The 15,396-nt window shown below is 43.1% G+C and overlaps 2 protein-coding genes across 3 annotated transcripts in view; one reads left to right on the forward strand and one right to left on the reverse strand.

Annotated features, from left to right (window-relative positions):
- The window catches only part of G3BP2 (G3BP stress granule assembly factor 2), a 50,370-nt gene that overhangs the window by 27,612 nt on the left and 7,362 nt on the right, over positions 1 to 15,396 (forward strand). The window lies entirely within an intron of this gene.
- ALB (albumin) lies at positions 1,732 to 12,080 on the reverse strand. Of its 2 annotated transcripts, none has more exons than XM_068188176.1 (15): positions 11,924 to 12,080; positions 11,119 to 11,179; positions 10,177 to 10,309; positions 9,135 to 9,349; positions 8,400 to 8,532; positions 8,130 to 8,227; positions 7,211 to 7,340; positions 6,137 to 6,351; positions 5,880 to 6,012; positions 4,971 to 5,068; positions 4,673 to 4,811; positions 3,798 to 4,021; positions 3,155 to 3,287; positions 2,132 to 2,188; positions 1,732 to 1,907 (listed from the first exon to the last, which is right to left on the reverse strand). In XM_068188176.1, exons 1-14 carry the CDS (start codon positions 12,006 to 12,008, stop codon positions 2,138 to 2,140), a joined length of 1,848 nt encoding a protein of 615 aa, XP_068044277.1. In that variant the 5' UTR covers positions 12,009 to 12,080; the 3' UTR covers positions 1,732 to 1,907; positions 2,132 to 2,137. The 2 variants fall into 2 exon arrangements, with proteins under 2 accessions (XP_068044277.1, XP_068044278.1); XM_068188177.1 differs by having other exon boundaries at positions 4,971 to 5,064; positions 5,876 to 6,012.

Consider the following 15,396-nt stretch of genomic DNA (forward strand, 5'->3'; position numbering starts at 1 on the left):
CGAGCTCCACTCAGCTCGGTTCCGCTGAACTCGGAGGCGCTCGCTGCCTTCTGCCGAGCTCGGCTAGGTTCGGCCGAATTCGGCTCGGTTCGGCGGAAATCGGGACCGCTCGCGGGGTTCGGCCGAACTCGGTGCCGCTGGCTGCGTTCGGCACAGCTCGGCTCGGTTCGGCTCCCTGAGGGCAGCGCGGGAAAGCGGCGCCGCCTCACGTTGAACACGCACAGCTCGGGGCTCTCCTGCTGCCGCGTTCCGCGGGCGGCCCGGCCATCGCACGGACACGAACGGGAGCGCGGGGTCGGGCAGGAGCTCATTGGGCAGTGACTGCAGTCGCACTAATTAATGGTCATGAGAGCAGCAGGCCGGGTTCGGCCGAGCTCGGTTCGATTTGGCCGGCTTGTAAGGGTCTCTGCTCGGTTAGGCGCAGCTTCGAACTGGCGTCGTGTGAAATGTGACACGGCAACCCCTTCGCTGCGTGACCCTCTTCGGGGAAACTGACAGCTCATAGCCCCGGCGATCCCTTCGTTCGGGACCCAAAAGAAGAGGGTGGGGACTCACGCAGCCGTGAGGGAGCCCGGTGCTTAACGTAAGGAGACCGCCGCTTTCCCGCACAGCGCCTTGCCCCGGCACGCGCTGTCCTCACGGTGCCGAGCCGAGCCGAGCCGAACTGAGTCGAGTACGGCCGAACCGAGCCGAGTCCGGCCGAACGCAGCGAGCGGGCCTGGCCCAGCCACTGTTCGGGAAAGCGGCTGCCGCCTCACGTGCAGCCACCGCCTCCGCGTTCGGGGCGCCGGGGCGGAGAGCAGCGGGAGCGCCGTCCCCGCCTCTCCCGGGACAGCACTGGGCTCGGATTCTCGTACAGAGCCTCGAGCGGAGAAGAGAGGAACCCGCACAGGTGTTTCGAGGGTCGGGGCGGGGCGCGCCGGGAGCGGGGCTGGTATCGGAGTCGGGCCGGCTTGTGCCGGTTCGCTGTCGGGGCTGGGGCGGGACCGGCAGCGAGGCGGTGTCGGCCGGGGGCGGGGCGGGCGGTGCCGGTGCGGGGCCGCAAAAGCAGCAGCGGTGGAAGATGTAACTCTGTGTCGGTGCCGTGGTCTGCGCCCAGAAGGCGGTAGCAGGTGAGCGGTGGCGGGAGCTGTGCCGGGATCGGGACTGGGGGAGTCCACGGCCTGAGCCTCCCCGGGCCGGTGAACTGAAATATGCCGTAGCAAATCACGCGGTTTTGTTGACATAGGACCAGGAAATGTCTCTCCGGGGAGTTTCCTGTAGTGAAGGGTATGATTTAGGTGGTGAGCTTCTCAGGAGAAAACTTAAAACACTTTTTAAAAATCTAGTTAGGACATGAAAACTGTCTCAAAGCAGGGCCGTTTGCAACTCTTAGCAAATGAAGAGATGCTTGATTTGTGACTGGTGTAAAAATTTATCTTTTTTTTTTTTTTTTCAAGAACTCTTTGCTAATCCTCTTCATTAGATCAAACAGTACTTTTGAAACTTCTCTTAATATGTAATTATAATGGTCGAAGTAAAGTCTAAAATCAACATGCAGTTGAATCAGGGTGTTAAAGTCTTTCTAAATTCTCGTATTCTTTCATTAAAAAATTCCAAGAGCAATAAACAGGAAAAAAATCCAAAATACAGACTCTCTGCCCACATATTCTACTTAGAATAGCCATTTGGTGTAGGCAGCACTGCTGAGCTTTGCCTTATGGTGGTCACCAGCAGACAGGGACAGGTGCAGTTTTATAAAGCCTTTATTTATTTTTAATTTTTTTTAAGTGAAGGGATTGAAAAGCACGTAGTGTGACAAAACACAGAGGGTTGATGAAATTTTCATTCAGTACCAAATGAAAAAGGGTGAGGGGTGGGAAAAGTTACACAGGAAGTTTTTTCTTCATGTTTTTCTCACTGGCAACCTGGATTGGAGAGACAAAAGGGAGTATTTTGTAAAATGGCAGCATACTGTAGTACTTCAGTTATTTGAGCCCTGTGCAGTGGCAGATGGTAAGACAATTAGAGAAAGCACAGGTGGTGGTTAAAGGGAAGCTGGCTGCTTTTTGGGGATAAAGAAGTTAAGTGGGTGGAAGGGTGTGCAGGAAGGGGCAGACAAAGGTATTTGTGCATTACTGCTGCTACCTACCTTAGGTTAAACACCAATTCCTAATGTGGCTCTGCTCTGCACTATTAGGGCAGCACCCTAGGAAAAGGAACACAAACAGTTGTCAGAGAGAAACCAAGGAGAAAAGTAGGTTGTGCTTGAGAAGGAACTGTTAGAAACTTAAACTCGTGCCTCAGTTATGGTTCAAAGGATAATTGTGATGGTACTTCCTGACCCTAGAACCCATGAGCCCCTGGATGTTGTGTGTCTTCCAGTTTTGGCAGAGGAGGAAAGAAACTTTTGGAACTGATAAGGAGACGAAATCAATCTTTCCTAAGTCTTCCCAATATATTTAACTATGTAACACTTTGGATATAAATAAAAAAGTAATTCAATTATTAAGCAGTTTAAGATATTAGTAATAGTTCTGTGCCCTACATTATAATGAGGTTGCTACTGCAAACTGTCATTTATACTTCCTGGCAATGCCATGTGGCTCCAGATAAACCTTTTCTGTGACATGATCAGCCAAACTCCCAGTATATCTGTATTTGCTGGGCAGTTCTGAGAATTGATCCAGATGCACTTTTTACTGGTAATCCCAGAGTTTTGTGAGGATCTGTAGCACAAAAGGAAGTTTATGTATGCTAGAGATCAAGTTAAATTCTACACGTGGATATCTGTCAGCTGTGGCTTGTAGGTATTTGGCTTTTCTGACAAGGCCGAAGAGAACTTCATCTAATCTAGGATGGAGATGTGCTTTGACTAAACTACTTCCAGACAACTTTTCCATGTGAAATTGTTCAGTGAGTAGAATCTGTGCAACCAAGTTACACAATAAGCTCTGGCCATTTATTGTAAGGGCACATGGACAAGTGAACACAGCAGTCTGCAGAACAACTTTCTAGTGCTCAGTTTCCAGGTTCCTGTATATGCAGTTTGGGTTTTTTTGTTTGATCTTGTTTTTGTTTGGGGTTTTTTTTTGGCTTTTTTTTTTTGTGTGTGTGTGTATTTTGTGTTTTGTTGTGGGTTTTGTTTTTTTTTTAAAAGGAGATAGAAAAGTACCTCTTCCCCAAGACACCCCTCAACATCTGACTGCTTGCAGCACTTTTCCATCATGTCATTGAAGCCCCTAGCAATTGTCTTTAGTTGTTCTTCTGTTATCTGGGGCTTGCGCTTGATGAGGTTGACGAGCAATCTGAAAACAGAGCCAAGAGACACAATTAATCTTGCCTGCTCTAGTCGGATTCCCGCTTTACAAGACACCATTCCCCCCAGACACAGCTCATTTGAGGGGGTTTTTGTCATGCCTAGATGAGCCTGTGCCTGTTGGTGGCTCCAAACCCCCAGTCTAACAGAACCATCTGTTTCTTTTGTGTTAACTCGTTACAGCTGGGTAAAAACTTAGGGAGATGATCTGTATGTTGACTTAATTAAGTACATCTCAAGATGTACACCAGCAGTGGGCCTACATGAAACTGGTCAGTTAAGAGAGTGATTTTAAGTGAAGAAAAAATTCTCTTTTGCCTCTTCCAAACTACTTGGTGTTGTACACTGACCAGGTCAGTGCAAACACATAGTTCCATCTGGTTTTCTCTGTCACTAGTGAAGCCCCAGTCAGGTTACAAAAGAGGGTGTAGCTTCCTTCTGCACTCCCCAAAGTGCTACGCTTCAAAAGCTTCCCTACAAGGTATTTCTTGGCACTTACTTCAGCTGCCCTGCTTCGCGCTCAGCCGGAGAAGCACTGCACATTTTCTCATCAAAATTGAACATCATGGGGTCAAACGGTGGAGGCACATATTTGGTATCTATGCCCATGGCAGTGAAACATGGTCTCCTGTAAGAGTAGAGTTCATTGCAGCACTGTGAAACCTGGTCATTGATAGGGGTGCTCTCCTGTCTCTTGCACATATCTTCAATGATGACGCTTAGCTGAAAAGAAAAGATTAGGGCAAAGGTTAGTTACATCTTCCCAAAAACACAGCAGCTAGGTGATGCTTGTATCACAATAGCATAGCTGGAAGTGGAGGCTTTTGAATGCAACACCTGCTGGGAAATGGTACATGTTTAAAATTTAAAATATATTGGTATTCCTGGACTAAGGCGTTTCTTCACCTGCAAACAGTCTGGGCATTGGGTTACAATCAGCAGGTTTGAGGGTTTTAGGACACTGTTTAGCTTTCCCAAATACAACCTGCCACAGTCTCAATCATGGAGCTCTGGGCAGCCTAGTCCAGTGGAAGGTGTCCCTGCTTATGGCAGGGTGTTGGAATTGGATGATCTTTAAGGTTCCCTCCAACCCAGGCCATTCTATGGTTCTATGATTCCTGATTCTATGAACTCACATTTGCTTGCTGAGGGGAAGCCAAGTTTAACTAAAATTCTTACAAGATACTATCAGATAGGTATTTAGGATCTCACATCCATTAAAAAATGAACAGACTTGGAATTCTGTTAGGTAGATGCTTAGTGTGGTGTTTATGAAAAATCACTGTGTTTGCTATCTCACCAGAATTCAGTATTTTTGGGAACAGGAAAAATCTCCCAAGAGGAGAAGGGAAAACGATGAATCCATGTACTCACATAGTACTCAGAACAAGACATGCGTTGGTTCTCAGGAAGATTGCAGCACTTGTTGCCAACGGCTGTCATTTTCTTCCCGATTTCCAGCAAGGTCTCAGTTGATACCTGAGGCATTTTCTTAGTGTAGCGGACCAGAATTCTGAAAAAGTCAGATCAAAATGACTGTTAGTAGAGCATTCTTCTAATACAAGCACATCTAGCCCACTGAAGGGAAAGTGGAAGTGAAGACCCAATCAATCTGCCCAAAGCAGCCAGTGTAATTCATTACACTCCAGAGTATTTATCAGGAATCGCTCACCCTTTAAGGAAGTCTGCCTCGCCGTGGGTATTGAACAGCTCACAGTTGGTCTTCACAACATCTTCGGTTTCCTTGATGTGCTTGTGCAGTTCCTCTTGCTGCAAACAAGTACAGATTTATTAGTAATGTTAGAGCAGGACTTGCTGGTAGCAGTCATACAAATGTAACTTCTGACCACTCCTAAACCTTAACTACAAAATACTCATTTTGCAAGGTTGATCACATCTGTATAGCCAGGAGGGTGTAGGCAGGAGTTGATTCCTTAGCGGGTCTTAAGTTCTAAGAAAAATTTCCTTGAAAAAGGCAGCCAAATTTTAAAAAATTAATTTAAATTAATTACCTATTGGACTTCTTTTCTAGGCAGTGGGGGTTTATGTTTATTTGTTTAAATCAAGTAAATATTTCAAATTATTATCAGCCACAAGGGGAACATCTCTTGGCCAAAGCTTTCAGGAACTCAACTTATGCTGTGTCTTGTGTGTGACTGAGTTGTGGATCAGACCTAAGCTGAGGTGTCTCTGTGTGCTGGTCACGCACACTCCTATCACAATCCATGAGCAGCCATACTCAGTGTATGAGTGGAACTCAAAGAATAACTGAGCTATTAATTGTCAGCCTCAGGACAAGCAGAATCACAATTGAGATACAGAGGCATCAGACAGCTGAGTGAGACTACTCTGAACTAATGTCATGTGACAAGTGAAATTACTCTGTGATCTGAGATAACCCTGTGTCCTTGCCATGGGCCATGGACTGCTTCATCTCCCACCAGGACATGAACCTCCCCTGGAATTAGCCTCTCCAAAAGCTTCCTTTTTTGCTCTTCTGTAGGAGCTTCTCAACACAATTCTTTCACGACAGGTACCAGCCAAGCATTTTAGTCATCTTCAAACAAAGCTTTGCACCTACAGCGTTTCCATAGCACTCAGCAGGGTTGTCTGTCTTGCAGCACTTATCCAGGAGTGTTTCATATCCCTTAGCAATCCTCATAATAAGCTGTGTGGAGAACTCAGGGTGTCTTCGTGAATATTCATAAACAAACCTGAAAGGCACAGGAGCAGACAGAGCTCCTGAATAACGTGCTTCTTTCATCAGCACAGTGCAGTAATAACAAGGACATTTCCTCAGGTGGACAAAGAGCTTGGAATGCTGTCGGCACTACTTACTCTGACAGGAATGCATCATGGTTTGGCTCATAGCTTTTACACACTTCCTTATCTTGAATGTATTTTTCAACTAGTGAAGGAAGATTGTCAGGTTTGTCATCAAACTCTGCCTCCATGATGCACTTGGTCTGTTCCACAGCTGGCAGCTCGCAGCAGGGCTTGAGTTTACTTGAGAAAACATCTTGTTTAGCGCACAGAGAGGCCACCAGTTCTGACTGTAAAATTAATGCATAGTATCAGACAAGCTATGAAATAATTTAAAGACAGGTTAATTAATCTGCTCTCTCTGCTTCAGACTCTTTTTACTCAGGTCACCTATTTACTTAGCACTTTGCTAAAAAAATGCAGTCTTCACACAAAGAGAAATAACTGGGGCAGGTGCAGGGTGAATGGTTACTTCCCTGATCCTAGACACTCTGAGAACCCAAACTCTGGAAAGCCAGGGCACATCACTGAGTGCTCTGTCACAAGGATGCCTGATGGATCTTGTAAGTCCTGACAAAATGCCCAGCTCTGATAGAGGACAACATGTGGTATAACCCCAGAGCACTGGAATGAGCTGGGCCAACAAGTGTGTCCAAGTTTGAGTCCGCCAGGCAGTATTGAAATCATCTCACTGTTGGAGAGGTTTGTTAATCTGTTCTCTGGCATTCATTAGCACTTACAGGAAGGCTGGATTAGTGGCAGTACACTTGACAGGACAGGAGAAAAAATTGCAGCCTTTTTGCCTCTGCTTTTTTTCTCCTATATTTATGATTGAGTTGAAGTGAATACATACTATCAAACAACCTCCCTGTTAAATGTTCTGATTTTGGCCAAACACACTGGATAAAGTTTAAGTAATGGCTTCTTGTCCCTGTGACTAGACAGGGCTAGATCCAGAGCTGGGCCAAAACTTGCTTCCAGTAAGAGTCAACTGTACTGGTCCTGAGCTTTTCAGTGCTTGAGGAGCCTTCCAGCAGTGCTGAGTACAAGTTTAAGTTCCCTGGACTGTGAATGGGTAGCTACACGAATTACTATATTTCTAAACATTTTTCAAATATGTCAACATTGTTTTAAAAACAGTGAGCTCACCCAGTCATCCACACATTCCACCATGTCCCCATCACAGCACTCTTTGTGGGCATCCTTCACTTCGTGGACCATCTTAACAAGATCTGAAAATGGAGCCTTGGGGTACTTCTGGCTCATACGAATAAGTTTACTGTGTAGAAAAGGAGAAAAAGACACTTGTTGTAAAGCACTGTAGGGAACAGAAACCTTCCAGGTCACTAACACATGATAAGGTAGGTCAGGATTGTTTCAAGAAAGTACTCATTCTTCTTTCAAGAAAGTACTCATTATTCTCATCCAGTTTCTGGTGGCTAAAGAAAAAAAGGGCATCAATATCTGCACCAGTGAAGCCAGAAAGGAGCAAGTTTGTGGTTCTTCTGTTCTGCCTGAACTGTAAGAATCACACCCTAGTATTCCCCATCACTGTTGAGGAACTGGACAGTGCTCCAGATTACTTGGCACAGAGAGATGTAGTCCTGATTATACCTTTAAATGAAAGCTGATAATCCTAATCATTGTTAGTGTATCAGACTGGCCACAGAATCAAAGCACCTCTCTGTGCCCCGGCAGCTGATCCAGTCATTAAATTGTAAAAGCTTTTCTTTATCTTAGAAGTAAATGTTTTAACAACTGTGATTCTGCCAAATCTGACTTTTTGGTTGGCTTAAGGTTTGAACTAGCACCTTACTCTGCTGATTAGTGATGTGTCCATCACTGAAATCTGTAGGCACTGGAATGGGGGTACAGCTTTGGCAAAAGTGTGGATTAAGCACGCTGTAATCTCTGGTTCTGAGAGACATTCCAACATTTAAGTCTCCATTTTCTGGACCGGTTCCAGAAATGGTTTATTGCTCTGCAACTCGCACAGCTGAGCTTTTCCTAGGTCTCTCTCACAGGTTGACAAACCTACATTTTACCAAAAAAAGTGATTGGAATTTACCTTGCTTCGAAAGTCCTTTCACCATACTTGTGGAGGATTCTACATCCGTGCTGCTGGTGCACATCTATCTTCTTGGCTCTTTCCTTGATGACAGCTGCCTGTGGTAACAGGACACACATTGTCACATTAAACTGATTACATCCAATGGATAGGATTAATCCTGACCTGTCTCTCCAAGTTCTTCATGCAAAGCTTTGCGTGAACAGGAAAATTCTGCCTGTTTCTCACTCAGTTGCTTAGTACTTATCCAGAGAGACAAAGCTGCTGTACCTTTGCATCCAAGCAAGCACCAATATCACTCTCTGGGCAACAGGTTTTAAGTGCATTTTCATACTCAGCAGCCAGACCAAGGATCGCTGGGGCATGCAAGAAAGGGTTTCTTCTTGCAACAGTATAGATGAAACTAGAAGGAAAAGGAAAGCATTAGTTCCATGTTCCAGTGACAACAGCAAATGGCCTTAAACCTCTTGCAGCTTCTCTAACTTTTTTCCTAGTTTACAAATTTACTTTAGAAATCTAGTTTAGTAGTCTGCTTTTGAGACATAATGCTTGCTGATTGGAAGTGCTCTGCTAAATCCCACCCTTCGCAAGGCAGGACTCAGTAACTGTCAGTGAAGGATGAACTCCTGATGTTGTCAGCCATCCGGTTTGATGGCCATCTGCTTTTGTAAAATGTGTTGTTAAATATTTGAAAGTTCTGATTTTTAGTGTGAAAAATGCATCTATGGCCCTTTCACCAACATTTTATTGCCAATTTTTATTCTTTTCACTGTTATCTTTCTTCATTCTTGCCAATTACACCAAAAGTAGTAGGAAGCTGGAGCAAATAAGTTGTTAAATCAATATTGGAAACACTGTGAATTTTCAGCAGGTTTAGGGAAGAAAGGTCATCCAAGTTGTATAAAATGTGATCCTTAACCCCTGTTTGGAATGCAAAAACCTGCTCTCGCATGAAATGAGAAAATGCGATCAGGATAAGAAAGTACCAGTGGCCGTTTTCCTTACTTTCCCAGGAGTTGCACACGATGGTCCTTGTACTCGTTGCAGATCACATCAGCAGCTGGTCTCTGGTAGGGTGGGACAAAGTCTGGTTGATGAACTTTGAAGGACAGGAAGCACAGGTTTCTTTCGGGATCAGCTTTACCACAGCAGTCAGCCATGTCACCGTATGAGTCACGGAGCTTTTCCACTTGGCAGATTTCATCCAGGAAAATGGAGGGCTGTAAAGGAACATGTGCGGGTCAGAACTAGTGTTTATATATAGACAGTGCAATGTGTTGTCTGTTTATCTGCAAAAGGAAAGCCAGGCTCAATAGTAAATACATTTTACTGAAGAAGATTTAGATCATAAATCAAAATAGTCTACTGTTTTTCAGTAATTTTATAGTTTTATTTAATATTGTCCAATATCAAAATGGTTCCAATGCTTTACTGAAAAAAGTTAATTATAATTTAAAATACTCTGTGCAAGACAGTGATCTCCTTTTACTTATAATCTGACTAAACTGAATTTTCAGATGAATTGAAGCAGGATTTGATGGAACCTTGAGGGAGAACTTCTGTCTAGCTCACAGTGTTAGATGTCCAACAATCCTAAATACTTGCAAACTTCTTTTGTTACCTCATTTTAGAGGAATTTTTTTAAGTCCTCATAAATGAAATGCCTTAAATTAGCACACACTCCTTTTCAAGTCATCCAGTGTGAAAATCCACACACTTGGGTCACTTTAATACCTAGAATTAGGCATGTACTTCACAGCTGGGGTTTTGTACTAAGTGCTACCATTTATTTTCAGGCAATGCTAAGCTACACGTGCCAAAGTGTGGTATTTGGTATCCAACATATGGATCCATTAATCATTAGGCACTTAAAGGCAGAGGTTTAAAACCTGACAAAACCAAATTCTTTGTTTAAGCACTGAAATCTGGGCATTGGCCTGTGACAACAGCCACACCTGAAAGGTTCAGGTGTAAGTCCTCAAGGAGGGTGATCGTGGCAGCTGCACAGAGCAAGGAGAAATACAATAGTGAGGGATTCACTGCCTACCAGTGGTTTTGAGCAGTCGGGAGCGTCCTCGTTGGCCACACACTTATGTGCCAAATCAACAACATCCTTCACCAGCTTAGACAGTCCATCGTAGGAGCATCTCTGGAGGTACTGGGCAAATGTGATCATGGCCCTGAAACACAAAGCACAGTTTGGAATCAAGACTGAGAAACATCACGCAATACTTTCAAGGTGCCTCTGAATTGAACTGGTTTGTTCAAATGACATGCGCAAAGGTTAACCAGAATACCATGCAGAGCACAGTGACAGATCCCACATCTGTCTTGTTCTCTCCTCCTTTCTGAACATGTATTTAACCTTCCCAATAACCTTTTCACCTTCCCAATGAAAGAAGTCTTGACTATTAAATTATGAACAAACCAGAAAAGACTGTGATTGGAGTTTTCTGTCACTTATACCAGCAAACTCATAAACTGAATTTGGCCACTGTTAAAAATTCTGATCTCCAGGCTGCCTTCTGTCAGCACTTACATGCCTGTCAGGGCCCTCTGTCTTTCCCAAAACTAGTTTCAAATGAAGATCACTGAATTGTCTCAGAAAACCTGTCGCAGCCTTGTTTTTTGAGGTTAGTGGTTTGTGTTTTTTTCTGGTAATGTTGCCAGTGCAGCATAATTTCTCTTCGTTCTAGGGATATCAAACCTGTATTCCCCATGCCTATTTTATTTTCGGAGAACGAACAGAGGCTTTTTTGCAAGGTTTGCAAGGAGCTCTTTTCCCAGAGAGCAAGAAAGTCATCGTGACGTTTGCAGGTCTTAAAATATTTCTAGGTTTTGCAGTAGCAGTGAGAGGCTAAGTCAGTGTTTCTGTGAGACGTACACACTCCCTGTGAGCTCATACAGTGTGTCTTACTTTCCCTTTTTGGTACAATATCAAGAGAGACAAAAGAAGCAATCAGAAGGTGGAAGCTGAATGTTCACTTACACTGCCTTAAATGTCTCTTCCTTCAAGTCATTGAAGCGGTGGGCAATCGGACTCTTGTGGTCTAGGAAGAAAAGCAAAGGGAGCAGTGATGCTCACTGTCACACTGGCTGTACTGGACCCTGAGAAATATATTCTGGGCACCACAGGCCAGATTTTCACAAGTGTTCAGCGTTCACCCAACTTTTATACTTAAAAACTTAAGAAATTGAACTTTTTCGTGTTCATTTGTCTACAGGTACCTAACTCTTAGGTTTGCTTGTCTTTCTGAGGGAACCCAAGCCTGTGATTTTTATGGTCCTAATAGAATATTTACCTCTGTAAAAAGCTACTTAATTCAGATATTTAAAATGACTGTTGGGACTTAATATATAGGGTTAGCAGATGTGTCCTTTGGGTAACCACCACCCCCAAATGCTGCAAATAAAGCAGTGCATCTGCAGTTTGATTAGAGCAAACCTTCTTCCTCTGAACGCTAATTTATTAATTTGTCAAAAGACAGAACTTCCAAAAGCACAGTGCAGCTGCTTTTTCCATGCTGGAAAGGAACAGATCCTGACTCATTGACATCTGTTCATGCACCACACAGATGTTGCAAAGGGATGGCACCACACTTACTCGTCCAGTTCAGTTGTCCTGAGTATCCTACCCATCTCCCCGCTGTCTCTTAATTTATTTTCTTTTGTGGTCAATCATATTTTTCTGTTCAATATGGATCAGGCTCCCACGAATTGTTTGTGAAACCGTATTCAAGACATTGAATTGATAGAACAAAGACTTCCAAGAGAACTAATTGGTCCTTTCTTACCTGCATCTCGTGCAGTTCTTTGCAGATTCCTGGATCTGGCAGAGCTCAGGAGAAGAATTAATGAAATTAATGTTAGCCACTTCATGGTTTCAGATTATGATGTGAGCAAAGTTGCTCAAAATTGCTAGGAAGATTGGAGGAAGAACATTTGCTTATATGCCCTTCACTACCTGTGCTTGTAAAATATTAACCCTCGAGCTGGCACTTGTGGATTGTCATTTGGCCTGAAGAAGATTACAAAACTTCACCTTGACAAAAAATTAATTTGATATTAGTTATTTATTTTGTGTTGTTACTCTGGGCCTTTCCGTCCTGAAGAGGTTGAACCTCCCAGCACCCAAAAAAGATAAAGTTTTGCGTAAATTTCCTTATCAAATGACAAACAAGGAGTTCAAGGCATCAGATAAAAAAGTCATCAGGGCTAATCTTATAGACTTTTTTTTTTTGCTACTATTTGTTCAAAAGCAAAGCATGTTGGTATTGTATAGCAACAGCTGACCCAGAGAGGACTCAGTCGACTTGAAATTAGAGATTTTTAATTTTAAATCACTTTATTGAGATGAGCTGGCTAATCTAGACCGCTATGGCTGATTTGAACACCTGAATTTGTTAGGTCCTGCTCTGGTTTTCTGTGGGTACTGCTGTTCACTGATATCCAGAAAACAGCCAAACACATGGGTAAACATGTGCAAGAGCTATCATTTCAGAATTTTTGCCATTTCTCATTTGTACTGACATCCTCCCAAGAGTAATCTCTTAATTAAACATTGCTCTCATCTCTGAAAAATTTCCTAGTTTTTGATTAGTCAGTAACTTAGGAGATCAGACACAGGAAAAATGTGCAGTTTGCACAGAGCCCCAGGACATGGAATAAATCAAAATTACTTTCTAGGACACCCAGCTTCAGAAATTCCCAAACAAGTGCAAGGTTGTATCCTTGCTGAGTGCAAAGTGATATAGCTTCCCAGGGGGAGATACTACCATTTATTTTAATTAATTTATGTCCCCAGTGTGTGGCTATCAACCCACACAACTGGAGGTTGTGTGCTGCCTTGCAACTCTGCTTTGTGAGTACCCACGTGGTAGAGCTGAGTATGTTGTCTCCAAACTCTTCCTTAGTCTTTAAGGTTCCCTTTGTTTACTCTGTTTTTCTTCCTCAGGTGGGCAGTTTTGCTATAACTCTGTATTATTCCTAATGGGGATAGCAAGAACAATTCCATGATCGGTTTGCTGGAAATTTGACTAAGTAAATACATGCATAATACTTCCTTTTGTTTCTGAGTGTGAGCTTTTAAAGACTTTTGAAATAAAGCAAATTACGTGTCTAAGCTCAAAATATTTGCAGGCACTTTTCATTCAGGAAAATGCCCATGCAATGCATCTTGTGTTCCAGAAAGGCTGTTCTTTTCTCCAGGAATAACCACATAAAACTGAGATGAGTTCACAGAATAGTTTGATACAATGAAATTTCTACAGTCTGCTGCTGTTGCAAAAAAAATCTGCGTTTTCCCGAGTCTGCTCCTGATATTTTTGTAGGTGAAAGGCAGCATTCTGTTAGTGATTTAAATGAACATGGCTCTGTTTTTGGGAATCAAAAGGTTATTTGGAAGACTCTTACATGAAGGATGGTGCAGGAAGGCCAGGTTGGCAGAAAAGCAATGTTAGAAATGTCTTAATGTTGTGATTGTTTTCAGGTGGTTGTAGCAAAATCCCACATTTCTGTAGAACTCCAGGAACTGATGAACAATCTGGACCTTTCAGACCTGGGCCGCTTTAGCCTAACAAAATCTAGGGAAATAGCTTGTTAATCCAGCATGGAATTATTTTACTGACCATATCCCCCTGTGAGAAAAGAGCCATCTCCTTTCAAATCTTAAGAGAGCATTCAGTGGGACAGAAACACACATTTAGGTATTTTGTGGATGTCTATAAGGTGGTAAAAAACTGGTATTGGTGAATGATGTCTTAGAACAGCTCTTGGGATGCTGTCAGGCTGTACCAAAGAAGTCTCCAGAAAACTACAGCTAAGGGCTGGGAGGGCAAAGCTGAAATTCAGCACCATGATTGCAATGTTGCATCTTGAAAGCTCTCTGGAATTTTCCCTCGCAGCATTGTGCAGTGTTAGCAAGAACACTCCTGGTCCCCTGGAGTTAATATGTAAGTTTGGAATACAGGGTCCATGTTTATTTCTAGATATCTTCTGTTGTCTGTCCTGTACTTCATGCCAATGGTTCATATAACTGCTGAGAGCTGAACTCCAATGCTCATGTTTGTTTAACAGTATTAAATAGTATACGGAGTTTCTTGTTACTCAGTGCTTTCATACTGCGTTGAGTTCACTCCAACAAAGTTGTCCTGGTATTAGAAAAAGGAATTTATCAATGGCATTTTAGGATGATCCATTTTCACACTCATGTATGTCTAAAGTTACATATGATAATTAGTTTTATTCCAGGTGTGGGGAACCAAAGGACAATAATTCCAAGAGTAATTGACCTGGAAATAAAAGGATGCATACTTTTAAAATATTTCATCATACCAGCATGTGCAAAATGGAAGAGTAGAAACAAAGTGGACCAAGATGTACTAATATGGAATGAAGCTCTTGAGAAACAAATGTGATCATAAGAACAGCTGTCAGAGTCCTTTTGGGAAGTAAATACTTCTTTAAATAGTCTCTGAGAACCCAAAGGGCATCAAGAAACCCTTTACTTTTGTGGCCCTCCATTTTATTTACTGCTGTTTCTTGCTTTTTTTCAAGACCTGTAGTTCTGTTTGTCGGACTGGACCATAAGGCACACACCGAACCTAGAGACAAGACATTCCTGTGCCAGTATCCACAGTGAGTAGCTATTTTTCAATGACTGTAATGATCAGTAAATTTCTAAATAAATGTTTCTAGCTCCATATGTCTGTAGCTCTGGACACATGGACAGGTATCAGACATTGCTTTTTCTTCCTGCTCTGGTGCAGGATGTTTGCCATTCTTATCACTGATGTCTGGCTCCTGTGCAGAAGAGTCAAACATCTCAGATATATGGCTTTTGTTTGAACAGAGATGGACTCATCGATGCAAAACAAACATAAAGACAGAAGGGGTTTGAGCACTGTGGCAGAGCAGGCAGAGACCTGCTCAGGTGCAGCTAATAGCATACTATGTCAGGTGTATCTTGCAGGCATATCATCAGTGATTCTGATACTCAGCTGTTCATCTTCTGGCATCAGCCACCCACCTGCAGTGCTAGTTTGTTCTTGATCATTCAAATAAGGATTTTTGAATCTACATGAATGACTATTCTTGCTGATCCTGTACACTTGATCCCTGGGCCATTCTAGCATCCCTACCCCTTGGTCTCAGAAGTCCACAGTGTAGTGATGTAACTGTTTTTCTTGTTAATGACCATTTGCCAACATCATTCTTTGGCAGCAGGAACAAGAACAGCTTTGCTTTGCCTATTAAACATTCAGTTGCC

The sequence above is a fragment of the Anomalospiza imberbis genome, chromosome 4 (assembly GCF_031753505.1).
Source record: "Anomalospiza imberbis isolate Cuckoo-Finch-1a 21T00152 chromosome 4, ASM3175350v1, whole genome shotgun sequence".
Lineage (NCBI taxonomy): Eukaryota > Metazoa > Chordata > Aves > Passeriformes > Viduidae > Anomalospiza > Anomalospiza imberbis.

What these genes read in the sequence shown, in the direction of transcription:
- ALB (XM_068188176.1), bottom strand. Translation starts at nt 12,008, where the DNA reads ATGAAGTGGCTAACATTAATTTCATTAATTCTTCTCCTGAGCTCTGCC. An exon ending in GAAGAGACATTTAAGGCAGT is followed by an intron (nt 10,310 to 11,118) that starts GTAAGTGAACAT and finishes TTTGTGTTTCAG; the next exon opens with GGCCATGATCACATTTGCCC. An exon ending in CGTGTGCAACTCCTGGGAAA is followed by an intron (nt 8,533 to 9,134) that starts GTAAGGAAAACG and finishes TTTTCCTTCTAG; the next exon opens with TTTCATCTATACTGTTGCAA.